Here is a 26,764-nt window from a genome sequence, read left to right on the forward strand (position 1 = left end):
AGTGCTGCTGTAAATAATCCTGCGGAGCCAAGTACAAGCAGTGTCACAAGACAGCACGTGGGCCACTGTCCAGGGGCATGACTGCTCTCCAGTTCCAGGAAAGGCCTCCCCTGGCTTCTTCCCTGCGGTGACGTTGTAGACTTTTGTTACCTCTTTCCCAGCAGTCATCATTGTATGAACCTCAGAGCACTTGATTTTGAAGGCTGTCTTCACCTGGAAGCTCTTAGATCCCTTTGACTTTTGGAGGTACTCAATAGACTTTTTCCACTCCATTATGACATCGGGTCCTCAGAGCTCTGCCTGGGATTCCAGGACAGACATTGGTAAAGTCAGATCAAGGGGTCCATTTGTTTCCCTGACCCTATGTGACCACAGAGCATTAGCATCCAGCAGCAAGTTAAACAGGGGCTTCAGGGACCGATTTTTAAAGTACCCAGGTTGGCACATACTAGGAAATACTTTCTTGAAAACTATACTGGCAGATAATTTATTTTCAGTAAATGTAGATTTCATTAAGTGTGCAGTTTGATAAGTTTTGACAAAGGTATGCAGACATGTAACCATAACCCAGATCAAGATAAAAAGATTTGCATCGTCAGAAAGTTCCTCCGTGCCCTTCCATTCATCCTTCTCTTCCAGAAGCAACCACTATTCACATTTCTATCACTATATATCTTTTTGCTTTTTATTGAACATCCTATAAATGGAATCACACAGTATCATACTCTACTGTGTCTATTATTCCTTCCCCTCAATAGGTACTGAAGGATTAGGGTGCCTGGGTGGTTCAGTCATTTAAGCGGCTAACTCTTGATTTCGGCTCAGGTTATGATCTCAGGGTCCTGGGATTGAGCCCCCTGTCAGGCTTTCCACTGAGCAGGGAGTCTGCTTGAGGCTTCTCTCTCCCCCTCTCCCTCGACCCCTCCCCACCATGAGCTCGCTCTCTCTCTCTAAAATAAATAAATAAAATATTTTAAATAAATACATACATACATACGTACATACTGAAGAATTGAAGGAATGAATGAGAAGTTAACAAATGAACCACTTTCCTAAACCACAACAGAACTACTTGCATAAGGATCCTTTAAGATGTAGTCCCCATTCTCAATGGGGGCAAAAACTGATCCTTGATGGGGTGAAAAATCCTACTGTTTTTATACATAAAGCACAGATATATATCCAGTACATAAACAAATAAACCACTTTGCTTTGTTATTAACATTTCACAATGGAGTAATTAGAAAAAAGGGCTCTTTGGGGTGGGCTGGAGGGGATGTGATAATGAAACACTGCCCTAAGTGGTCAGGAAGTTCTTTCATATCTCTGATGTGCCTCTGTCCGCCTCGGTTTCCTTATGTGTCAGACTGAGGGAATAACGCTGCCTACTCCCTAAGGTTGAGCGAGGGTTAAATGAGATTGCCTCTGGTTCTTAGTCGTGCTTGGCACTTCGTACTCAGACGTTGGCAGCTTTTACTAGAGTGGTGTTGGATGCTACCCCTTGGCGTCATCCGTTGACGGGAGAGGATGTGGGTGAGGGTGTAGCGTCATCACACTGCCTGGGTTTCTATCCCGTATCTGCCACTTACAAGCTCGGGCAAGTTGCTTAACTTCTCTGTATCTGCTTACTCATCTCCAAGACGGAAACAATCTCGATACCCCTGAGAATGAAATGGCACAAGGAGATAAAAAGCACACAGTGGGGTCAGATAATAATAACAGGCTCATCTGCCATTACTCACCACCTTCTTCTGGAGCATCTTTTTGTGTTGTCCTCGGTCATGTTTTCTATCAGACAGCTGTGCACCACTACTTTCGATGATTTATTTCAAGCAATTCTGTCCCTGCTGCCAACCCTACTCATGAAAACACGTTTAACTTATCAATAACTTCTGGGGTTCCAGCCTGTACATGCCCTGAACATTTGCGAATAGTCCTGAGTATTGAACAACTGGCTTTGGTGCCAGTTTTTAAGTCTTTTGAGGACATGCTTTGGTTCCCCTGTGTTTATATTCTGTTGATTATGTACTGATTCTTGGACCCTCGCTCTTTCAGCTCTAAAAAACTGCATCCCTAGTGTCTGTGATTTTTTTTTTCCCCATCTCTGTTTGGGTGAAATATGAGAATCCTGTGTTATTAATGACTGCTTTATAAAGAAGAATATAATGTGTCTTTTTGTACTTTGAGGCCCTTCAGCAAATCAGAGATGTTGATGGGGGCGGGGGAGGAATTGTTATTCCCATTTATTAGCTGCAGAAACTGAGGCTGAGAGGTAAGTGCTCTAAAACATCCAGTGGAAATAGCCAATCTTTCCATGCCTCAGGGACTAGAACTCCCACCCCTTCTAGTTCAATTCTTTTCCTTTCACTCTACTCTGACTGGGGGGGGGGGGGGGGGGGAGGGGAGGGGGGAGGGGGCGCGTGCTTCCACACGGCCCACTGACCCCTGCTGAGGACACTCTCTGTAGCCAATAGTAATTCTCTTTGCTTGGAGTTAAATTTATTTCTTACTTTCCTGCCTTTCTTGGAAAATTCCGTTTTTCATCTAGTCGTGTTTTCCAGATGCTTATTGATTCCTTTTACTCTTTTGTAAACATTTCCAAATTTTCCACATTTCTCCTGTGTTTTTATGTCCTAAATGGATGGAGTACAGAATAGAACACAGCTTCTGAGCAGGCCTGATTCTACTTGTGGGAGAATGAAGATCTACCTGCCAAATATGATTTGCAAAGGAGGGGCTCCCTCGTCCCCACTCCCTTTCAGCATTGCTACCGCAAAACCCAGCAATTCCACCCCTGAAAACTCATTCCTCTGCCACATTCTACCCCACCTAGGTCATCTGTGCTGTCCCCTTCAAGATTTTGCCACACCGTGTCCCACTTGGGCTGTGTTCTACCCAGTATTTCCCATAAATTGGCTGACTTTTTTACCTAAATTTACATAATACAGAAACTCCATGTTTCTTCTGTAAATGGATATCCGGCATCATTTACCATAAACGGAAAGTCTTCATCAAAAATACATACAATCTGTTAAAGTTATGAGATGTTCCTTCTGTACCTGTGTCCTGCCAGTGATAGCAAGACATTATCCCGGGGCGCCTGGGCGGCTCAGTCGGTTAAGCGTCTGCCTGCAGCTCAGGTCATGATCCCAGGGTCCTGGGATGGAACCCCCACATCGGGATCCCTGCTCCGTGCTGAGTCTGCTTCTCCCTCTGCCCCTCCCCCTGCTCATGCTCACTTTCTCTCTCTCTCTGTCTCGCAGAAAAAAAAAAAAAATCTTAAAAAAAAAAAGACATCATCCCTCATCAGAAGGTGTGAAGTTGTTGTGCTGTTATGGATCATTAAGTTAGGATGACAGATTGCCTTCCAAATCATTGGGGAGTGAGGGCTGTCCCTTTCAGAAAGAGAGGTTTATAGGTCAGTACTGGTAATGAAGAATGATGTGAAGATTGATTCAGATTTTGAACACAGATGGGCAGCTCACAGTGGGTGGCATCCTGCAATAGAACGACCTGGAATGAACCATTTGGGTGAAGGGAGGGGACCGAGGTAAGAAAGAGAGACTCACCGTATTGAAGAGACAGAAGGCCCTGCAGCCAGGTCTACCTCATAGGTCTGTCGAACACAGACTTAATTTCGAGTAAGACAGGATTCCTTATCATTTAATTTATTCATGATGTGTATAACGAGATCGACATTTATAGTCACAGCCCATTTGTGCGGAAATAGAACTGCAGTCCGGCTACCCATGATCCTCTCTCTCTGCTGGCTTGCTGGCACTGGGGGCCACTGTGTGGGTGGGGGCTGAAGGGGGAAATGAAATCTTGCACAGTAAAAGTGATTTAGTCACTTCAAATGTAAAACTTGGTCTCCGAAGGGGATCAGAATATGCCACCCCCAAAACTGCCACTTTAACATAAGAATTCTGTCAAGCTAGAGGCAGTTGAAAAACAGCAGACAGAGGAGGAGCCTTCTGCTTTCCTGTCTGCCTAACATCAGGCATAAGTTTCCCTTTTAAGGGTGGCGTAAACTTCCATCTGTAAAGGTAGCCCCCTTTCTTGTCACTTGGGTCTGCAGAGCAAACCTTACTCCACAACCGTTTCTACCATGCATGTCCTAGTCACCTCCCCCAATGGACCACCTGTAAGGGGCCCCAAGCCCCTTTTCCTTTATCCATTCACTTTTCACAGTTTATCACCCTTTGTTATAATGGTATATAAGCTTCCGAGTCCAACCACTTTCCTGGGCTTTCACTTCCATTTTCTGAAGCCCCTGTGAACTTAAAAGTAGTAACATTCGTAAAGAAATATATACCAGTGGGCCTTATGCAGGAAGCAGGGTGCACACGGCTCTGATGTGTTTCCCCAGGCTTTTCTGTGGGCTTTTTCCTCTCAAGTTTGAATCCCACTTAGCTCCCCAATTCAGACTTTGTGATTTATTCAGTGACTTCCTGTGTGGTGAGAGATTGCCCTAACACCCTATCCTTTATTTTATCTACATGATGATCAGTCCTCCAAACTTTGGTTCTCTCTTTAAGTCAGGCCCTTTTGGAATTCAAAACAAAACCCATTTCTCAAGTACCCAGCTCTTGCAGATCAAAAGCACTTTGCTCTCAGCGTACTGTGTCTGCTGTCAGTTAAAAACATCCTTTAAGTTCTTCCCTTGTTGCCTTGTTTGTTCTGGGTTCTTTCTGTCCTCCCCACAAATATCATTGATTCAGTTGATGGGAAGCAAGCTCCAGACAACTAGAAATCCATTCCTATTGAATGGAAATACTTGCTTATTATTTAAAAAATATTCTCCTCCTTCATGTGCTATGACCCTCAGAAGAAAGTCTGGATTTTGGTGGGGTTTTTTTTTTTGGTGGGGGAGGGTGTTTACTGGGTGTTTTTGTTTTATTTTACACCTGCTTGTCTGTCACAACACGACATTTTTTTCTTCACTAGTATTTTCAAGTATGTTCTCTTTCTCATTTCTTCAGAACATTCCAGTAGAAAAATGAGGGGGAAATCTGTCAGTTTTTCTGGTAATGAATGATTATCTATTTGGCAGAAGACTATCAGATGGGGCATAATTGCTCCCATAAGAACTAGTAGACGAGGGATTTATCAAGTGGTCACACTGTCTGTCTAGTGAGTCTAACCACACCTTGCTTCCTTATTTGAGGCACATCACAAACTCTCACTTCACCTTTAATCATTAAGTTATCCGATGCAATAACTGTATCTACTCTAACTGTAGAGGAGGAAATTGGGTTGCAAGGGCTCCATGAGCTGTGAAGGTGATCCTGAGAACCTTGGTCCTAAATCCAGGTAGACTTGGATTTACAACTCCACTGGACAGCCATCCGCCCTGTCTCCATTCTTCAGGGAGGGTGCCAGAATGATGCTTGAGAACTTACCCACCAAGGTGTGGACTCCGGGCAAGGCTGGCCCTCATACATTCAGCTCTGTTCCCCCAAGAGCTCATCACAGTGCATGCCCATAACTGGTGCCTGCAAATGTCGCCCACATGAATGATGCCCGACTTTTATACCTTTCCTTGTCCAAGGGGGATCGTTCAGGCTTTTGAAAAAAGCACTTAGCTATGATTTATCAACGTTGTGCTTACTTTTACTCCAATCTACTGTTTGCAGGCCACTTTGAATTAACTATAAGAATTAATTATAAAAGCCATTAGGCTTTTGAAATCTATTTGCAAGTTCCTATCTATAGTAAAATTTAGGTTTTTCAACAAAAATAAAAATTGTACAGAGAATATGATCATGGATTGTCAAGCTTCCAGTGAAATAGCCCTTTTACTTTCGCAGAGTAGGAGGAGGGTCTCAGGAGCTGTGTGATGCTGGATTCCTTCCTCAGGCTGTTTCACCATCGTGTATATAGTCATCCCCCCTTATCCAACAGGGGTGCATTCCAAGACCTCCCCATGGATGCCTGAAACACTGCATAGTACTGAAGCCCATACATAGTAGGTTTTTTTCCTGTACATACATACCTATGATAAAGTCTAATTTATAAATTAGGCACAGTAAGAGATTAACAACAATAACTAATAGCCAAATACAACAATTATAACTACATACTCTAATAAAAGTTGTGAATGTGGTCTCTCTGTCTCAGAATACCTTATTGTACTGTACTCACCCTTCTTATGATAGGAGATAATAAAATGCCTACATGGTGAGGTGAATGACATAGGCATGTGACAGAGCATCAAGCTACTATATAGACCTTCTTTTTTTTTAAGATTTTATTTATTTATGTGGGAGAGAGAGAGAGCGAGCATGAGAGTGGGGAGGGTCAGAGGGAGAAACAGACTCCCCGCTGAGCAGGGAGCCCGATGCGGGCCTCGATCCCAGGACCGTGGGAGCATGACCTGAGCCGGAGGCAGACAGTCGCTTCACCGACTGAGCCCCCCGGGGGCCCTCTATAGACCTTCTGATGTTCTGTCAGAAGGAGGATTCTCTGCTTCTGGACTGCAGCTTACCGTGGGTAACTAATTGGACAAATATCCCACATATCGGATGAGGTTTGCCACAAGGAGACAGACTGCTTTAGGGCCGCGTGCTTTTTGAATGAGGCTCTTCTCAGTGGTGTTGCCAGATATTTTGCTTCTGTTTTGTGTCCATGCACAGATGTGTAAAGATGTGCCTTCATAAGTACCTGAAGTCAGAATTCAGTCTATTGCTGCGTCTTCTTGGGCTGTAATCTCCTCCTGTCAGATTTGCCAAGACTAAAAAAATCAGTTGTCTGTTTATTTTCAAGAGAAGCCGTTAAAGCTACAAACCTTAGCACAATCCTTAGAGTGTTTTCTTTTTGGACAAGGAGGAGCATTGTGGTGTTCTTTTCAAGGTGCTTTTCAAGACCCTTGGTGAAATGCCAGGATCTGAGAACTTTGGCGGGGGCCGGGGGCGGGGGGTAGGCAGGTGCTCTGGTTTGGGTGCCCCATTAGGAGGCTTGATGTTTAACAGCACCAAAGTCCTTTTAGTTAAAGCAGGGATTTTTATGCTAGCATACTTTTATCCATAAATTCTACACAGATCACTGCCACCTTATCACGGAAGTCCCAGACTAGAGCTAACCACCATACTCAGCGTGGCAAAGAGCATCTCCTGGCAGGAAGACCTCTTCAGCAGGCATCCCTCATTCTGTGACTCCTTGACCTGGTCCATGGCTTCCAAACTGGAGAAAGATGTGCCTAAAACATACAGTAATATTTTCAAAGGGAATAACATGGTGGTTAAGAGCACACATTTTGGAATCCAACTCTTTGGCTTCAAATCCCACATCTGTCTGTTCTTACACCACAGACCAATATTGGAGTCATGTTATCGTTTGCACAAATAGCAAACCATTTATCGGGTAAATACCTCCCTAAGGACAGATACACCTCTTTGAGAACCTGCTGTTACTACTAACCTATTTTTGGCTATTCCCTATGTGGTACCACTTTAATATAAGGGATCAAGGTATTCTTGATCAGTCTACTGTCAGGTGCTTTTCTGACTTGAGTTTTATCTTACATTTCATTGTTGCTTTCCTTGCAATTAACTGGGCTTTAATTTTTACACCAGATAGGCTTGAACAACTCCTAAGGATTATTATTCAGTGTACATAAAATTTCATTCCACTGATGTTACTCTGTGGCAGAGGCCCTAGGATTTATTTTTCTAATTGTTCTGTGGCTTGTGCTGTTTTCCTCAGATCTACTGGAAGACCCTGACAGCCACCCTTTACTTACTCTACCACACAGAGTGATAGTTCTTGTTTGTGTAGTAATTCTGTGTGTAGAGTTCATAATGTAGTGGTACGATGGCCCATTCCAAACAATCTGGGAAGGGCTTTCTTATTTGTAAACCCAATCCTTGTCCTAATCCTAGTGGTCATACCAAACACTGACTCTTAGATTAGTCTCTGTGCCTGCATTTCCTTATGTATAAAATAAGAATAAGAACTGTGCCCCCTAATGAGGTTGTCGGTAGGATAGATGACATGCATATGTAAAAGTTCATAGACTGAAGCCACTATTATTAACTACTCTTACTATTGTTACTCTTATTCTCTTATTTTTATATAATCTGTTTTTGTCCACCAGCCACCTTTCGTCTGAGTTAGTTCCCGTTGCTATAAGAGAATACTGTAGACTGGAGGGCTTAAACAATAGATACTGGTTTCTCACAGTTCTGGAGGCTAGAAGTCCAAGATCAGGGTGCTTGCATGGTGGGGTTCTGGTACAGGTCATCTTCCTGGTTTATAGACAGATAGCCATGTCTGAGGGCTCTCTGAGAGAGAGAGAGAAAGAGGGCTTGTTCTTTTTCTTTTCTTGTAGGGACACTAATCTCATCGTGGGGGCTCTATCCTTCTGACCTGATTACCTGCCAAAGACCACACCTCCTAATACCATCCCATTGGAGGTTAGGGTTTCAGTGTATGAATTTGGGGAGGACACAAACATGCAGTCCTACATTTTGGGCAACTTGTTGCTTCAGTAACTTGAGCTGTTCCCTGTTCCTTCTAGAGGGGAAAAGAAAGGAGAGAGTGCATAAGGTGATCTCTCTTTGCCTCCTCCTCTGTAAGCCATCCCCTAATCCAAAGTGGAAGTCTCCTTCTGGGCTTAGAAAGAAGGCAGTCTGTGTTATAAGGAAGTATGGTTCACTACGTATATTCAGCACTCAGGTCTGTATTAGATGCCATCCACCTGCCGGAAAAGTCAGTAGCAAAGTCCTTGACCAGTTTTACATGGAGAAATGTTGCATAGGGAGGTTTGCTTAATAACAATAGCTTCCTGTGAAGCAAAGAACTTGGCCCAGCATCAGCAAGGAACATTCTTTAATGCTATATTACATTCTTTAGCGAAAACTAGAAAGATGACTGAAAAGAAAATCTATTTCGAATGGATAGGACTTAATGAGAACTGATTTTTTTTTCTTTAATGCATTAATTTTATAATCTAGTGGCATAGTAAATCAATACTGGGTATATTAAACAAAGTGTTTTTCTTTTGAAGATATTCTGGAGTGTGTACAATAATATCCCTCCTGTGACTAGCCTGCCTTTGAGATGTAGTTATCATTTAATGAGAGGAGAGAGGCGACCACTTTGGTAAGTGTCAACTTGTAATTTGAGGTTAAGGTGGGAGGAAAATGGTTGTGAACCTCATAAAATATTTACTTCATGCCAAATTGGAATGCCAAAGTCATTTTCTCCTGCTAATGATGGAAAGTAATTTTAGCTCTTACTAAATTATGAAGGAAGCTGCTGCCTACTTTCCCCTTCACCCTGGGCTCCATGATGATGAGTAGGTTTCTCAGTGTTCCCCAATGAACACCCCATTGTGGTCTCACCAAAAATAGGTCATTGTTTGTACGCCAAAGTTATGATGCAGTTCTTTGTATGGGGTGTTGCTGTGTTTTGGTTTGTTCTTTCATTTGCATGATAATGACCTGAACAGTGGGGTGTAAAAGCTTCTAGGCTGGTGGGAGATGAGAGGAAGAGATGGAGTGTCCACGTCTGCTGTACAGTTGAAGCTCAGAGACATCTCTTACGTGGACCCCATAGAGAGTATGGAAGACAGGTTATGGCCCAGGGTCTAGAGGAAGGGATCCTTCTTTAATAGCTTGGTGTAGTGGTGAGGGTGGTAGGTAATAAGCCAGTTTGCTTAGGCTGGAGTCCCAATTAGTAATAAATTCTTATATCCCTCGAGTGTTCTAAGTAACTGAGATGTCCACTGGTAGGGCTGATTTCTGCCATACCTGAGCGCTCAAATGTTTTTAGGAATCTGATGCACTCCATTAGATTTGCTTTGCTTTCCTCTGAGTTGGTGTAATTTCTCAGACAGGCTCTCCCATTTGTGGTGGCAGAATGGCTCTCATGAGCTGCAGTCTTACACCCTACAAATGTATCAATCTCAGCCTTCACCAGACCCCATAAGATGCCAAGGCTGGCTGTCATTGGCCCACCGTGGGTCCTCTACATCACTGGCCAATCACAAGGACTAGAAAGAGGCAGTATTTTCATTGGCAAACGTGGGTCATAAGCCCATCTTTGAGGCTAGGATGAGGAATCAACCCTATTGGAATGGGTCTGACGTAAGAGTAGGAGACAAGTAGCTCCTTACAGGGAAATTGGGGTACTTTTACCAGATGAGCAAGCAGATACTAAACAGGAAGACATGGCAGATGCCCACCACAGGGGCCGAGTCTCCTATTAAGCATATAGTGCAAGATCGATATGAGAATCAGATGAGGCAATGCCATGAATGTGGTACTGAAATATACAGGCCTTCACCCATGTAAAGTACTTGTATTAATTTGTCCATCCCCAGATAGCATAGGGAACCTCTCATCACCACCTCACCTCACTAAAAGTGAGAAGCTGGTTGCCCATCGCCACCCCTGCCCTTGTGGCCACTGAATCCCACTTTCTTCCTTCCCCATCTCCACCCCCTTTCTTTTTCTTTCCTCTTCTTCCTTTTCCAGTAAAAGGGCTGAGGGAGAGTTTATTGAAGAATGCTCCATTGTTTGTTGTTTTTAATGTCATCTGTGGTTAAACTAAACGCATGTAGAATCATTTAATCCTTGAGTATAATTTTAAACCTCGGTCTCTGATCCAGGGAAGAGGAGAGTAATGCGAAGGGTGGCGTATGGAAGATGAAAGTCCCCAAGGACAGCACGGTACGTTTGTTCGGATCCTCTTCTAGAACTGGCTATGGTTGGGGTTGTTGTTGACTGCATATGGTGAGCCTCTTGTGCTTTTTAGGCAGCCCACTTGGTCGTCTCAGAACAGGACTGGGGGTGAGAAACTCTGTTCTGACGTTCGTGATTTTCTGCCCCACAGTGTCACCTTGAAAATGTAGTATTGTGTTTCTCTATAGAAATGATGCAGCTGTGGGACTGTATCCTAAATTCTGAAGAGCTACGCACTTCTTAACTTTACAGAAAGGCTGATGATGGCAGTCATTTCCTCACCAGCCATGACTAACATGTGGAAGTTGGTATACATAGTGAGAAGCAGATTCCTGCCACCAAAGGCTTGTCCTTCTTCCACTGAACTTGGTGCGGAGACAGGGGATGCTTGGGAGGCCATGCATCTTACCATTTGGGGAGGGTTTCGTGTGAGGCTGTGCCCAGCCTCCCTGCGGGACTGACAAGAGCCTGGTTGGTAGGATGGCCTACTGAGACAACTGGTTTCTAGTGGCCAAGCCTCAGAAACCGAGATTTTCTAGAATAGGCTCAAATTCATCATGCTGACTAAAAGTGAACATTTGAACCCATTCTTAAGCTTTGGGAAACCAAAGCACTTCTTTGAAAATGGATGAAAGGGCAGAAGCTACCCGAGTCACCTTTTCATGGTTTCTTTCATGTGGATAAGCTCAAAGAATTACAATGTCTCCAGAGACCCATAGGTTTGAGTCATTTCCCTATAAGCACAAACCTAAAGATGTGACCAGATTTATTTGTTAATGATGCAGACTATCATCAAGATGCATAGCTCCAGGATTTGCCTGTTATTTGGCTTTCATAAAAAATGTCAGGGGAGCCAACAACCGGGCAAGGCCTGCAAAGCTCCTCCTGCCCCCCACCTTTAAAAGGAGAGAATATAAGTTGTTTTTAATTTCAGCGAGAGCACAGTTTCCTTTTCATGTGCTTTATTGACTCACACCAGCCTTTGAGTTCTGGTAGAAACAATGGTGATGTCAGCGTGTGGTGAACAGAAGCTGACGGGCACATTTGCCCCTTTCTCTCCTTGGCCATCTGCAGTCACAGATAATAGCACGTTCATGTCTGTACAAGTGTCCTCTTCACTCACTGTCAGTCGGGAGCCCGGTGGGCCAACCTTGTTTGACGTCACAACGTGGGAGGGAACTTCCCCTTTGCCCTAACTTCCTTGCAACGCCCTCAACTTCATCATGAATGGTGTAAGACACCGCAGGTGGGACATAGAGAACGGAGAGGATGATTTCCAGAAGGGAGACCAGCGGAGCCAAAGGGGGCATCTAGAAAAGGGAAAATAAAATCCTCCCCGCGAGTGAAAGCTCACGGTGCTTAACTGCTATCATCTTGGTTAAAAACTCAGCTAGGCTGCTTTCAGTTTATTAGAACATAGTAATAAACACTAGTATTAATAGTTAATATGTAGTGAGCACCTGGCATGGAGCAAACATGCAGCTGTATACGGAACCAATCTTATCTGTTAGCTTTTTTTACTGCAGTCACAATGCTAAGCCCTTTGAATGCATTTGTTGGCTAATTTCATGGTCACAACAAGCCTGGGAGGTCAGCCCGTTGTTATTCCCTGCTCGACTAAGGAAACTGATGTTGCAGGGTTGATAACCTGCCCACTCACAGACTAAGCAGCCTGGCAGGATTCAAATCCAATTCTGGAAGAGTTTAGGGCCTGTAAACTCTGGCAAGGAAGGTAAATGGGACCAAGAACTTTTCGAGGGGGGATAACTGGAAGAACTTTTAGGCCTCCAGCTACCCGTGAGCGCATGCTGGCTGCTGACTGGATGGCCTGAGTAGATCTTGGGTAGAAGGGCCTCCAGGTTTCTCCCTTGCAGGAGGTAGATGGGAACATGAACTGATTCTTCTGGAGAGATGCATGCATACACACATCAAGTTCTACCCCTTGATGTAAACAGTCTGGCTCCGGTGGATGGAAATTTGCAAGTCTCTCATATTCACTAAACCAGAAATTTCCTTAAGAGCTCATCCCTGTGGTAACATTTTAAGTATCTCATAAACTGCAAGAAAAACAGAGGGCAGGGAGGGTATTGGAGAGAAGGGTTTTACTAATAGCATTCAACTATAATCAGTCGATACATTTTGAATCAGTGAAAGCTAAAGGCACTGGAACATTATAAATCATTTGAAAGCATCACCCACCCACCCACCCACCCCATTCTTTTGAACTTCATCAGGGTGTCACTAGAGATTGACTTTGTAACTTTGGACACAAAGTTTTATGGACACAAAGTTTGTGACTTTGGATCCCTCGTATCTATCTGTGTAAAGTTACTTGTAAAACAATACAGTATATGCCACTATTGTGAGTGTTGACACCCGTGATCCGGGGATGTCTGCGGGCTCCAAATAATGGGCATGAACACAGTGCATGTGAGGCTGAAGAAAATGTGACTTGTTTAGCTCCTGAAGATACTTGTCTAAAAATATATGTGTTGTTATTGGTTTTTGTTTTTTGGTTTTTTTGTGTTTTTTTGTTTTTTTTTTTTTGTTTTTTGTTTTTGTTTTGTTTTGGTTTGGTTTGGTTTTTGTTTTTTATTCTTTTCCCATGCCAGTCCACAGTTTGGAAAGAGTTGTTGTTAGCGACAATCGGGGAACAGTTCACAGACTGTGCCGCTGCAGGTAAAGAAGCTCACGCCGTCGGTCACCTGCTCGTGTGTGCTTGGCTTGTGCTTGTCACTTGGAAGCAGTTGTTTCCATGTGTTTGACTTTTAACACGTTTCGAAGTTCTTTACTCCGTAACTCTGAACTTACAGGTTTTTTTCATGTGATCATGGCATTTCATGTCATATGTGTATGTACATGTACATATTTATGTGTGTGTTATATGTATGTACATATGTATATGTGCATTTATTTTTCCCCACGTAGCTCATCTTAATAGTGTCCAGGAACATCTGTCCAAAATCAATAGGCGAAAAGAAAAGAAAAGAAGATTTGGTATCGGTTTGTTCTTAATACAGTTTGGGGTAGGTTGCTCATTCCAGTTCTTCCCGAGGGATGAGTGGTGTCTAGTGGAGTGTGGAGTTAGGCCAGCACAGTCCCTCTGTACCCCCTGGTTTTTCTCCCTTCCTCCTGTCCTGCTCTTGGGCCCCTGCTCAAAGAGACTTACAGAGGTTCACCACTGGGACTTGTAACCCCACACCTGAAGCTCAAATAGAAGGTCCTCAGGCATTTCCAGATACTGAGTGAATTTCTCAGAGCCTCTGTAAGTCCATTTTTATTTTGCTTTGTTTTTATCATGAAACCACTCAAAGAGGAGAAGAATTGAATTGCTTGTTTAACGATTTGTTTTCTTCTTGGCTAGTTCCTTCAGAAGGCTTCTGAGGTAACATTTAGAATAATACTTTACCTGTTCAGCTTTCAGTTAAAAAAATTTTTTCTTAGCTAATTAGTACTGATTAATTAGTCCCCAGATGTCTTAGATGGTACTATCTTTGGGGGGCACCCCTAGGCTGAGTCACTGCCATGGCAAGCTTCAAATTCACCTACTAGCAGTTTCCATAATTCTCCTTTTGTTTTGCTTCTTATTTCACCAGCTTTCATTCCCTTAAGACAAAACCCAGGTGAAGATGAAATTGTCTTAAAAGTACAGATTCCTTCTGTTTTAACAGAGAAGAGTTAGCAACTTCACATTATGGAGCCAAAAATGCGTCCTAGGTATAATTATAAACACATTAATCCCTGGGAGAGGAAGTTTCCTGTGCGAATTATTCCTGTTTCCAGAACCCGGGAAAATAGTCTAATAATAAACAGGCAGGATTGAGTAAAGAGGGCCTGTTATTCCGTGGTTGACTTAGGAAACTGGTGCACCATTAACTGTCTATTAAGCATTAGCTCTTCCACTACCCCCACTCTACCACCTGAAGCAAGTCAGCCAGTCTCTCTGGGCCTCACTTCCCCCATCTTTAAACAGCGGCTCCTCCTAGCTCTTATACTGCCAGCACCCTAAAATAATTAGGGTTTTGCTGGTCGATTCTACTTATGAATATTACATGATTGCTGATGGATCTGCCTTTGCATAAGAGTTGCAGCCTTTGACCATGCGCTTCTGAAAGCGCTATGCTAGTCGGAGCCGCCTAGTTACCGAAAGCCAAGCCAAACTGAAATGCTGACGGCTCAGCAGATCCAGCAGCCATCACTTACAACCCTCTGGCCAAGAGTGTAGAAATGGGCCATCCCCAAAGACCGGAGAATGCCGCTGTTTCCCTGAAAGGCTGATCTAGTGTCTTCATGGCCATTCTTGAAAAGGGTAATGAGAATGGCATGCGTGGGGCTTCCCTCTTCACTCGCAGATTTTCCGTTCACATAGCAGTTCTGGTAGTGAGGTCGAGCAAGTGTCCGTTGAAGGCGTAAATTCAAAAATAAGAAACCTGAACTAAAACAAATTTTTGACGCAACAATGTTTCTCTTGGCTAAGGGATGGCCGGGATCAGGTCCTATTTATTTTTTTGGAAATTTTGATTTAAATGTGACAAAAATACCAAAAAGTACACAAATTGTAATGTGTACAGCTTGATAAATAGTCACAAAGTCAACAGATCCCCATAACTGCATCCAGATCAGGGAGCAAGCAGAACATTACTCACCTCCCAGAATCCCTCCTTCCCCTCCCTTCCTCCAAAGGTGGTCACCAATCTGGCTTCTGATACCATAAGCTGATTTTGCCTGTTTTCAAACACTGAAATAAATGGCATCATTTAGTGTCAAGTCATACACATTTAGAAGGAAAGAAGGGAGGGAAGGAGGGAGGGAATGAAGGAGGAAAGGGAAGGAAGGAGGAAACAAAGGAATTATTTTACAAAAGATGAATTCCTTTAGTAAATTAGACATGCCCCCTTTTAAATTGTATCAAAATACTAGAATGTTTTAACCCCCAGAAGACAATTGGAAAAATTGATGGTATAAATATTTAGATGCACAGATTTAGAGCAAATCAGGCAAATTAGAAAAAGCATATTAACTAAAGCAAAATTTCCTAATTTTGATAATGCTCATCTTTCACATTTTACTTATAGATGCTGAGCATGTAAGTACAGAGAGCCGACCCTGTTTCATTGGTGTGGCATGAGCACATAAAGTGGGAGTCAAAACCCTTTATTCCTGTCATTTTGCCACAAATTAACAGACACAAAGTGGGTACAAGGAAGCATATGATGGTACAGAGCCTTCCTTATCTAGCCACCATTCCCAAATATCTACAGAGTGGCCCCCAACCCAGAATTTAGTTAAAAATAAATGAAAGACCTACATTAATCAGTATTGATGAATGCTTTAATGTCCATTCACAGAAGTACTAGAATAGCAGAGTCACACTCAGAAGATATTTACTGTCCCTTTATATACAGTGCTGACAGATGGTCATTGGTTCCCTAGCCCAAAGTTCAAAAATGCCAAAACCTGAAGGGGAATGGCTGGAGAGAAGCACTGGAGAGCAGAAAGAATGAAAAGGGAAGGAGCAGACAAGCAAACCACACAAAAACGGAATGAGCAGCTTGGAACACACAGTCTGGGTCCAGTTAGTATTGAGGCAAATAGCACTAACCACCCCACGATCTCTGAACACTTGGCAGGAAGTCAGGAGAAATACTTGCTGTTCTTAACAAAGACAGTCAAGCATCGAGGAAAAGCTCATTTGAGTTCACTTGGCTTTCAGAGGACAGAGCATTATGCAACCCATTTTAGAAAAAGTCTCATCAAAACAGACTAAGAAATAAGTCAAAAAGCTTTGGTAACATGTTAAAAAAGGATAAATTACTTATCTGGAAAATTCGTTTGCCTGGAACATGATGTTTATCTAAGTCCCTAGATAAATGTGATGTACCTGTTGCAGCTTTTGTCCACTAACTTGCTTTTTGTCCAGCGGTTCCCCTTAGAAACAGTGTTTATTATGTGTTCTCTTGTGCCACCTTCTTCTTATTATCTTATCCATAACTTACAGCTAAGACGATAAGTGCTTAAAAAAACAATACAGACAGACTTGGAATTATCACTCATTTCTTTCTTCCCCGCCTTCCCCTCAGATGACGAAGTAATAGGAGTCAGTGTCAGCGTTCGGGACCGGGAAGATGTTGTCCAAGTCTGGAATGTAAACGCCTCTTTAGTGGGTGAAGCGACCGTGTTAGAAAAGATCTATGAACTTCTGCCCCACATATCTTTTAAAGCAGTATTTTATAAACGTAAGTGCTTTATTTTCAGTTATTATTTTCTAGCTTATTCTATCATTACTTTTAAAGACAGAGACTATGTTGCAAATGAGGTGAAGGCAGAATCACTCAAAATTCTATGATTCAGAAAATAATGCAATAAAATACACGTGTTAAAAAAAAAAAAGTTCAGTCTCAAGAAATTAAAATGCGATTTTATTGTCACCTAAACACATGTTTCAGAAAAGGTGATACGTATTGTATTTGTTATTTCAGAAATTTAAACCTGATCTTAAATTTGTCATTCTCAGAAAAAAATTACCTTCTATTTGAAGCAACAATAACAAAAATGTTATTATATGAGCTGGCAGGTAGATATTCAATCATCCCTTCATAAACAGGAATTTATAATGTATAACATCTGTATTTGTGGAGAACCTCTTGTTCTGAGAGCAGGGGTGATTGAATGTTCTACTGAAATGCTAATATTTCCTCATTATGGAAGGCCGTGACACAGAACGAAAGAGAATTCACGCACAGTGGTGAAATGTTAACAGTATGAATAGGTGTGTGGACCCATTGTTTCCATCATGATTCATGTTCATTGCTTTTGTGTGCTCTTTTGAAAAAGTCATCTTTTTCATAATGAAAACAGCTTAGTGCTATTAAACGAATGTTTGGTAGATCAAACTGCAGGTTACACTTTTAACAGTGAGTTCAAGAAAAGTATTGACAGTCCTACACATACATCTGATAAATTCCTGTTTTCCAAACCATTCCAAGAGTCAATAACCCAGTTTTTTTTTTAACTGTGTGGCATTTCATTGACTCTAAGATGCCTTTGATGATAAGTATTATTTTACAATTACTAAGAAAGAAAAATAAAAGGCTCCCAATTAAACTATGATGTATTATTGAATCCAGGGGTCTTCCGATGTGGGCTGGGGAGTGCATCTTAGTCTTGTTGGAATACACTCCATTATTGTTTCACTTTTCCCAACCCCTTGCCAAAAAGGAGAAAAAAAATCAAATGTTCTTTTGGGATTGTCTTGGTATGATAGAAGTTATTAAAACAAAGGCCTCCCTCGAAGGAGTCATAAAATCACAGACCAAATGATTTAGATTTTAAGTAACAAGACTGATATGTTGCTGCAGATATTCAGCAAGTGCTTAGCTTCTGAATTTTAAATGAAAGTTTAAATAAAAGAGACAGAAAGATGGCCCTGCAGAAGTTGATTCTTGGCTGTGCAGTGTGGAAATTGCACATTTGTAGATGCAATTTTCAGTCCTTGGGGAACATTAGTTGTATTTTCAACCCAGATATTAATTGAAAGGTCACCAAGGGTCTTTTCTTGTTTTTCTACTTCACAAGACTAACTCTCTGGAAGGAAGTGTATTTCAGGGCCATTTATGAATGGGGCTACAGCATTCTTTACCACCTTTGAACCAGCCCCACATTTGACTCAAAAGAGGAGAGAAGCAATTTGGAATCATCAAGTCAGGCACTTTGAATTTTTGTTCCCCTTCAACTGTGTGACCTCGAGCAGGTCACACCTTCTCGTCCTTTTACTTTCTCATCAAAATATTGAGGAGGTTGGTCTTAAATGATCTCCAAGGTTCCTTCTACTTCAAAATTCTCTGATTAAATTTCCAAGTAACACGGTTAGCAGCAGGTCCAAGATGATAGGAGTATTTCACTAGAAAATTAAGCCTCACAGTGATTAGCCTAGTTGTTAGGGCAGTGGTAATACTCAGGTAAGACTGAACAAGGATGAGTCACTGCTTAGTTGTTGTGATGGCTTGGGGGGAGGGGGAGGGCAAGCCAAATAAGGGGGAGAAGTGGCAACCTGACCAGTTGAATCAAGCTGAATAGATGACCTAAAGATAGATGCCATTGTGAAGTTTGTGAGTAATGCAGAACTGGCTAGGGTCTCTGTAGAAATCCATATTTTAATGGCATAAATTAACATTTAAAGACTCAAAGATTATTCAGATAAAAATTTGAATTGGAAAAAACAAGCAATTCTCTTTATTTTATATAAAGCAGGCAGTCCTTTACTCAGTAGGATTATTATACACCACGTGCTGCAGAATTGATTTGGAAAAATGAGGTTTGGGCAGAAATCTTCATCACAGCATGATGAAGAACAGTCGTAGGGTGAGCTAAGTTAGGAATGGCCAACTCCATGCTTTTATTCTGTCTTGTTAATAGGATCCTGGTGTTAAGTATTCACAAGCATACAGAAGCCAGGTGACATGGCAGATTTTCTATGTAGAAAGAGCCCAAGCGTATTCGGTCAAGGCCTCCAGCAGGGGAGATGAGGAGTGGGCTGTTGTTAAGTTATACAGGATTTGGATATAGATTAATTATTTGATGGAGACACTCACAGTGTAGAGACCCCTCCCCCCACCCCAGTGCTCCCCTTCCCCCCACACCCATTCTGTTATGTTCTTCAGAGCAGCTGAATGGCATCTTTTCTGATGTGAGAATTATTTAGAGCGGAGGTTGGCGCACTATGAACCCTTTGCCAAATCTGCCCCCTCCTTGCCTTCTTTGGTAGGGGCTGCAGCTAAGAATGGTTTTCACATCTTTAAATGGTTGGAAAAAATCAAGGGAAGAACGACATTTTGTAGCACATGAAAATTGTATGAAATTCAAATTTCCGTGTCCATATATAGATAAAGTGTATTGGCACCTAGCGGTGCCCGTTTGTGCACATACTGTGAATGGCTGCCTTAGTCCTAACGGTGGCACAGTTCATCGTTGGGACAGAGACCATGTGGCCTGCAAAGCGTAAAATATTTATTCTCTGCCCCTTTCCGGAGCAAGTTCTCTTGACTCCTGGTTTCGAGAATTCTATCTTCTCTTTCCACCAAGGCTCACCCAAGGCTGAAAAAGAACTTCTGTCTCACAGAACTCCCCCAGTTCTGAAGGTTCTATTCTGCTAGCTTCATAGCCCATCACAGTGACAGGACTTCAGTATCTCAGCCATGACCACCACAGACTGTCCCTCGCACTCAGAGTCATAAAAATCTCCGGACAGCCCATAATCTCTCGATTTATCACTTGGAGCCTGGCATCGCTAAGAGATCTGGGCTTCCTCCACTTGACCCCGCAGCACTGTATATTTTACTGCAGAACAGACCATATTTGCTTCGGTACCGACCCTAAAAATCTGTTCTAAAGAGAAAAAAAAAAGTGAAATATTTGTAAAGTTGTACATGCGAGAAGCACTCAGTTCAATCATTTGGGATTGTAGGCTCTCCTTAGGAATTTGGCCAACACACGGTAACCCTGGGAGCTGTAGGTATGCTTCTGCCAGGGTTTTATCCAAGTGAAGAACAGGTTGGGGCAAACATCCAGGATGATCCTGAAGGGAAAATGGTCCCTTTGCCCACCACTTCACCCCTTTAGACACTAGTCTGAAGAATTTAGTCTATATTAAAAACAGAGAAATGGAAGGGGCTTGACAGGTGAAATGGGCCAGCCCATCCATGCCTTCCCAGGACGTCATTCACTGCCCATAGGGGGAGGGTGTAGGGAGACAAAGCACAGAGAATTCTGAGTTGCCTTCGGCTTTATCAGACCCAAGCTGCAGTGACTTTTCCCCTCAAGAGAAGAGGATCTGCCCTTCCTTCATGGTGATGGTTAGTCAGATTCCAGGAAGTGGACTTTCACACTTGGCCTTTTTTGCCTTGGAGAAAATGGCATATATATTATGAATGTCTCATTTCCCACTTCTACTTTATAACACTTTAAGTCTTTGAAAAATATTTTTGATAGCGCAGGTTTTTATTCTAGGGTCCCTAACTATAATTAGTGATTTTGCAAGCCAGACAATAGGACTGGAAAAAAAAATTAAAAACATGATTGGAAAAAATAAAAGACCCATCCGTTTTATGAAATTTCATTTCCCACAGAGGGTGCTCAGAGGTGGGGGGATGTGATAGGATTGCTTACCCCCTTGTGTTGTTCTTTGCTTTGCTTTGTTTTTGTTTTGTTTTATTTCTAAAGATAGGTCTGTGCATGGCCCTGGTGTGGGTAACATTGGGTTCCCCCACCCCATGCATCCCGTGGGGTGCATTCCCCCCACCCCCCCACCCCCGTAGCATTGGAGGCCCCGCATATTCTCTTCATCAGCTTGTGGGGATTACTCATCCTCTCGGCACAGCAAGCAGAAACAGGCAGCATGCCCATTGCTTGTTTATTCCTTGTTTTAATTTTCATGATTACGTTTCTCAGGAAATGCACGCCTTAGCTAACAGTTACTGGCACAAAAAGGTATTTGCGTTCTTGCCAGCCTTTGGGGAAACTGAATGAGATGCCTTAGAGAAGGGTTGCCCCATCCTTTGCTTAAAGTTTTCTTTCCTTTTTTTCTTTTTTGTTTTTTTCTGTCCTTTAGCCCATGAAGAGCATCATGCTTTTGAAGGTGGACGTGGAAAACACTAATTGCACACTCTGTAAAGAATTCTTTGTCCTTTGCTGATTGGTTTTGGAAACGGTCTTAACAGGAGGGAGAGTGAAGAGAAGACTTGCCGAAGCTCGATGCTGGTCCATTTAGAGTGGGTTTCTGTCCTTGCAGATGGGGCAATTAGGGCTCAAAGTGGCAGGTGGGGTGGGGGGGGACTGTGTGGGTTTCTACCATCACATTACTTGCTTTTTTTTTTTTGCCTTCTAAATTCTCTGTTCTTTTCACTCTGGGTTGGTTTTTTTTTTTTTTTTTTTTTTTTTTGTCCTTTTAAATTTCCTTATTCAGTCTAATTATTGTTTTCTACACTCCCCTTTCATTGAGGCACAAGAAATCGGTTTCCCTTTAAGTAGCTCTGCTGTACCTAGTTAATGAGAATATGCCTAATCGTGACAATACTGCTTTTGAAAACTACACTGTACTTGGAGGAATACTAGCTTGGTGAAACCTGTCTTGATTATTTGTTGTGACACATTCCTTCACACTGTGCACTGGGCATTGTTTTTTTCTATCCCAGGGAAAAGAAAAACCATACTTAATCTGATTTTGCACTGACAGCACACACATCTTTTATTTTTCCTTTTTAAACTTTTTTTTTTTTTTTTTTTTGCGATAAAAGGAAAATAATAGTTGGGTTGCCGAACATGAAAACTATAATCACAGTTGAGTATTTCAGGATATAAATCCAACTCTAGGTCTTCACACCCTCTGTGGAAGTATTTCTAATCCGAATTTCGATTTGGCCTTCTCAAAGGATAGGCATAGAGTGGTAGCAATGGATTTCTCCTGGTAGGAGACCTTGTATTTCTGATTTGAAGAGGTGGTAATATTTTAATTGTTTGCATTAAAGCTGCTTCTGAATTTTGGGTGTGTGTGCCCACTTAGGGCTTTCCAAATCCATTCAAACACACTTTGTTAGATTATCCCTTTTTCCTGCTCACATTGTATGTCATTTCCAATAATTGATGGTCCTCCTGCCTGGGCAGCTCTCCCCTGCCTTTTTCATTTAGGAGCAGCAAGGTAAATCTCATTTCCAGGATGAATGTGAACATTGGCAAAGTGGAACGTTGAGTGCATTCTGTTGATATTAATTTTTGGAATTGTTGATATATATTGTATTATGTTACCAAAGAGATACCAGTTTTAGCAGAAGAAAATGGCCACCCTCTGGAACACTGAGACTCTTTCAAAAATGTGCCAATTCCCCTCTCTCGACTCTGCCAAGCCTCCCTACTGCTTTTACCTGAAAAAGCAGGGCCATTTGAAGACACTTCCTCCTGCTAGCTTTTCCTGAGTCCAGGGAGCTAGTGCATGCTTACACATTTCACAAAAAGGGCCCAGTGCTCAGAACTTCGTTGTACCCAGGACTTTTAATCCCTCTTGCAGTATTGACCAGCAGAGAGAGGTGGGGCCACTTCAAGCCTCCAGCCTGTGTTTGTAAATAAAATTCTCCATTCAAACATTTTAAAGGACCTTCAACAATATCTATTTATAAAAGTTGTGCCCTTCACTTGCATTACTAACCACATCAACCATAACCTCAATGATTGTAGTTTTAAAAACTCCTTTGTTTCTAAACTGAATTTCTTCAGTGATTTCAGAATGAGGTATAAGGATATCAGACCCCTTTTTCAAAAGCCTGGAACTTGCTTCTCTAAACATTGTACTAACATCCAACTTATTTTTAAGTTATTCATCAAGGATTTTTTAAAAAATTATTCTGACCATGAAGTTAAATTCTTTTTTATAATATATTTTTCTGATAGATTAGGAAAAAAAAGGATGATTGACCTATCTTCATTTTAATTGTCATATATATTTCCACAAGTAAATGGATTTGAAGTATTTTTATTTTTTTTTTTGAACTTTATTTAAAGCATTGTGATGACATGTTCAGCTTCTGCATGTGTGTAGCCTTTGAAGAAAAAAAATAAATAGGAATGCTAGGCTCACATTAGTGTTCTCGAGTTTCTGTTGTTGATGATCATGGCACATGGCTTAACGCACAAAGTAGATTTTTGTCCCAGAGAACTTCTGCACCTATTTCTGACCCGGCAGAAAATACCAACCGTGAGAAGGATTTAATTTGCCAAATGTTAAGAACCTATTATCTAAATTACTTTAAGAGTGGATTTTGTCAGATTTTGCTTTGGAAATTGTTTTAATTGAATATTTAGTTCCTAATAGACTTTGTATGAACTAATCTGATTTAATCAGTCTAAAAACCTCTCATTACCTTCTTGGATTAAAGAAGCTAATACTCTTTTGAGATACAAGGAAATATCTTGTGGGGCATGTGACTTTTGTTTAGGGCAGTGTACCCATGCTTGGGGGCGTGGGGTGGGGGTGGTGGTGGCAACTTGCAGGAAGATCCTGATTTTTCAGTCCGGACCTTGCAGGTGCAGCCTGTCCTCTCTACAGAGAGCCGTATGGAAGTCACAGCGCTGACTTGCTCGCTTTTGTCCTTCCTTAGGTCTGGATGCAGAGCCAGGGTCTCTGATGGAAACCAGTATGCATTTTCTCCTCCCATTGCCCCATACTAGGTTGTTAGATCACAATGGCTTGCTTACACTGGGGAAGTTACACCCGTTTCATAAGGACAGATAATACCCACTGAAAGTAACTTGTCTCTGTATTCACTTTTCTTCTGTAAGCACATCCCGGAAGTGTTGACTTACTCCACTTACAGATTCCCTGCCTGACTTTTCCACATTTCTGAAACGAGGGGATAGTTTACAGTGAACACGTACATTTGATATAATGTGGCTATTAAATTTATGGTAAAATTGACAGCAAGAAAACGCAAAAGGAAAAACACAACTCTCGTAAAACTTTAAATAGTTTAACTCGGCTCCTTCTCAACACTCTTCTTGACTTCAGCTCATGCCTATACATACACACAGTTCCAAGACCTTACAGATGAACGAAACTTTGGGTATCATTGAGTAGTAGACACACCTGCCGGCTACTAGCAGAGCCTTGACCAAACCCGTCCCTCGTGAGAGGACATGGGGTAGCAAGCAGCAGAGCTGGGCATCAGAGACTGCAGGCTACATGCCCAGTCCAGGTTCCTCAAACTGAGAACAGTCCAAAGCCTGTCAACCTAAGCCCCAAACAGCTCACCCCAATCGAGCACTACATACCTGATCCTGTCTGGCCACTGATGTGCCCGTACGTGATCAGGTATCCTCTCATTTTCTCCCTCCGACTCTCAGCGACTAAAGCAATGCTCCAGTTGGGTGTTTGAAAATAACCTTATTGGGACGGGAGGTGGGCCTTTGTGAGAAGCCCAGCTCCTAGAAGGTCCCATCTTTTGTACGTAAACGAAAGTGACAACATTTGGAGCGATCACATGGTGGCGCTGCCTTCCAGCCAACCAGTCTGGCTCAGCGGCATCATTTATCCAGCTATGTTTGTGTAATTATGTTAAGATTCGAGTGCATTTTGCTCTTCTGGTTTTATAAAAATGTGGTTAGATACCACCAATAGAAGTTTAGCTCTCCTATACCTAATAAAAACGGGTGAAAGATAGAACTCTCTGGATGTGCTTTAAAAATCTCAAATCTTAGGCTCTCAGTGAGCCTCTAAGCGGTTATGAAGAGAAAGAATGAAATAAACTAACATATAGGAAATACCAGAAATATTTCATCCAATATTGTGCCTGAAGGGAGAAGTAAAATTAGGGTTTGGTTTTTGGGTTTTTAAGGGCTTTCTAAATATGGAACTCCCCTTTAAAATTGTAAGTCTGCTCTTCACCTTTCCTAGGCTGCATGTTTTCTGTGTGATTTCCCTCCTAACAACTGAGAGTAGAGGACTGCCTGTGGGTAGTTTATTTCTTAAAAGAATGTATGCAGACCAATTAAAGATTACGTAAGAGTTTGGCAACTCAGGATTATAAGAGCCTGGGTAATGACCTCGACAACTGAGAGGGGTCGGAAGGTGGAGAGGGAAAAGGTGGGAATGGGGGCGCGGTGAAGAGCCCTTTGAACCTACGCTTCTGTGTAGGAGTTAGAGTGGGTTCTCTCACTCGTCCTGTCCCAAGGAAGAAAGCTCACATAGGTTCTTTACACACCTGATTATGCTGTTCTGTTTCTGTTTTCTATTTTTACATATACATCCAAATCTGTGAGCACTTCTTACTTAGGCTAGCGCGTTCAGGCTAAAAGTCACCATCTTATGTTGTAGAGATACTCTCATCTTGCTGACACTACTCCATCTCTAAAAGAAAACTCACCGAGTCTTTGAATTTTAGAGTGGAAGGGACCTTCGAGATCATCTACCAGTGCTTCTCACCCCGTAGCATGCAGAAGAATCATCGTGGTGCTTACTCAGTATGCACATTTGTCAGCCCCGACCCTAGAGGTTCTGATTCACCAGGTCTGGGAGGCCTAGATAACTGCCTTTTTTAGCAAGAGCCCCAGTGATTCTAATGTGGATGGCCCTCAGATCTCATTTTGAGAACCCCTGTTCATACCAACCCCCGCCTATGACAAATGAGGAGAGCCTCCCACCCCCCAAGCTCTCAGGTGACCTGATTGGAATTTTAATACCAACAACCCTGGAGAAAACCATTATCACTAATACTTGAGAAGATGATGCTCGTAAATAAGAACTTTATGGCCAGGACCACAGTGGTAATAAGTAGCCCATCTCTGAAAGTCCCTGATATAAAACCTTTAATACAGAGGGGCGGCTTTTCTCTTTTCTAAATACCATTTCAGCGAGTTAAGAGAAAAGAAATTAATGTTCAGAAAAAGTAGTTACTCCATATGTGCAGTAACTACTTTTCTATAATATCTTATGGCATCTGGGGTTCAGCATCATTGAACAAGATTAAATGAACATTATAGAGCTATAAAATTGCATGTAAAATAACGCAAAACTGTTCAAATGACTCTCAAAGTAGCCTGGGAATGAATTTCCACTAAAATTGTCACTCCTAGACATAGCTTAGCAAAGCCATTACTAAAGTGGAAGGATTCTTTAATACAAAGAAGTATCAAAAAAATCAAGTAAGTATTCCCTAAAACCATGTGAATGATAATCAAAAGTCATCGTGAAGTCAATATTTTTTTGTCCATCATTGCTGCTAAAATTTAGAGTCCCATTGTATATGTGTGTGTTGAATGTACTAATTAGAATATCCAATGAAATAGCCTTTTGGATATTCTATGCTTTTGTGTCCTCCAGAAACCACGAGGTTGAAGAAATCTGTGTTAAATGTTTGGGTTGCTGCCTAAAAAAGCTATCAACTCATTTTATGAAATGTAAGATTTCTTTGTGAAAATCTCAACTCCTGATGTTGAAGTGGGAGAATTCTCCTGAAACTTTTATTTTCGAACAAGTGTTTGAGATTTATAAAACTGCCAACTTTGTATTTAGAGAAACAAGCATGAAGTAAATATGA

At 42.0% G+C, this 26,764-nt stretch overlaps 1 protein-coding gene across 2 annotated transcripts in view; it reads left to right on the top strand.

The window, feature by feature from the left end:
* The window catches only part of EIF4E3 (eukaryotic translation initiation factor 4E family member 3), a 71,722-nt gene extending 48,413 nt beyond the window's left edge, over nt 1-23,309 (top strand). For both annotated transcript variants that reach the window (XM_036101747.2, XM_078076081.1), the window contains 5 exons: nt 9,008-9,102; nt 10,613-10,673; nt 13,298-13,364; nt 16,766-16,921; nt 21,292-23,309. In XM_036101747.2, the coding sequence (XP_035957640.1) occupies nt 9,077-9,102; nt 10,613-10,673; nt 13,298-13,364; nt 16,766-16,921; nt 21,292-21,338 (357 nt within the window). In that variant the 5' untranslated portion in view covers nt 9,008-9,076 and the 3' untranslated portion in view covers nt 21,339-23,309. The remainder of the gene's footprint in view (nt 1-9,007; nt 9,103-10,612; nt 10,674-13,297; nt 13,365-16,765; nt 16,922-21,291) is intronic.
* The last annotated feature ends 3,455 nt before the right edge of the window (nt 23,310-26,764 follow it).

The sequence above is a fragment of the Halichoerus grypus genome, chromosome 1 (genome assembly GCF_964656455.1).
Source record: "Halichoerus grypus chromosome 1, mHalGry1.hap1.1, whole genome shotgun sequence".
Lineage (NCBI taxonomy): Eukaryota > Metazoa > Chordata > Mammalia > Carnivora > Phocidae > Halichoerus > Halichoerus grypus.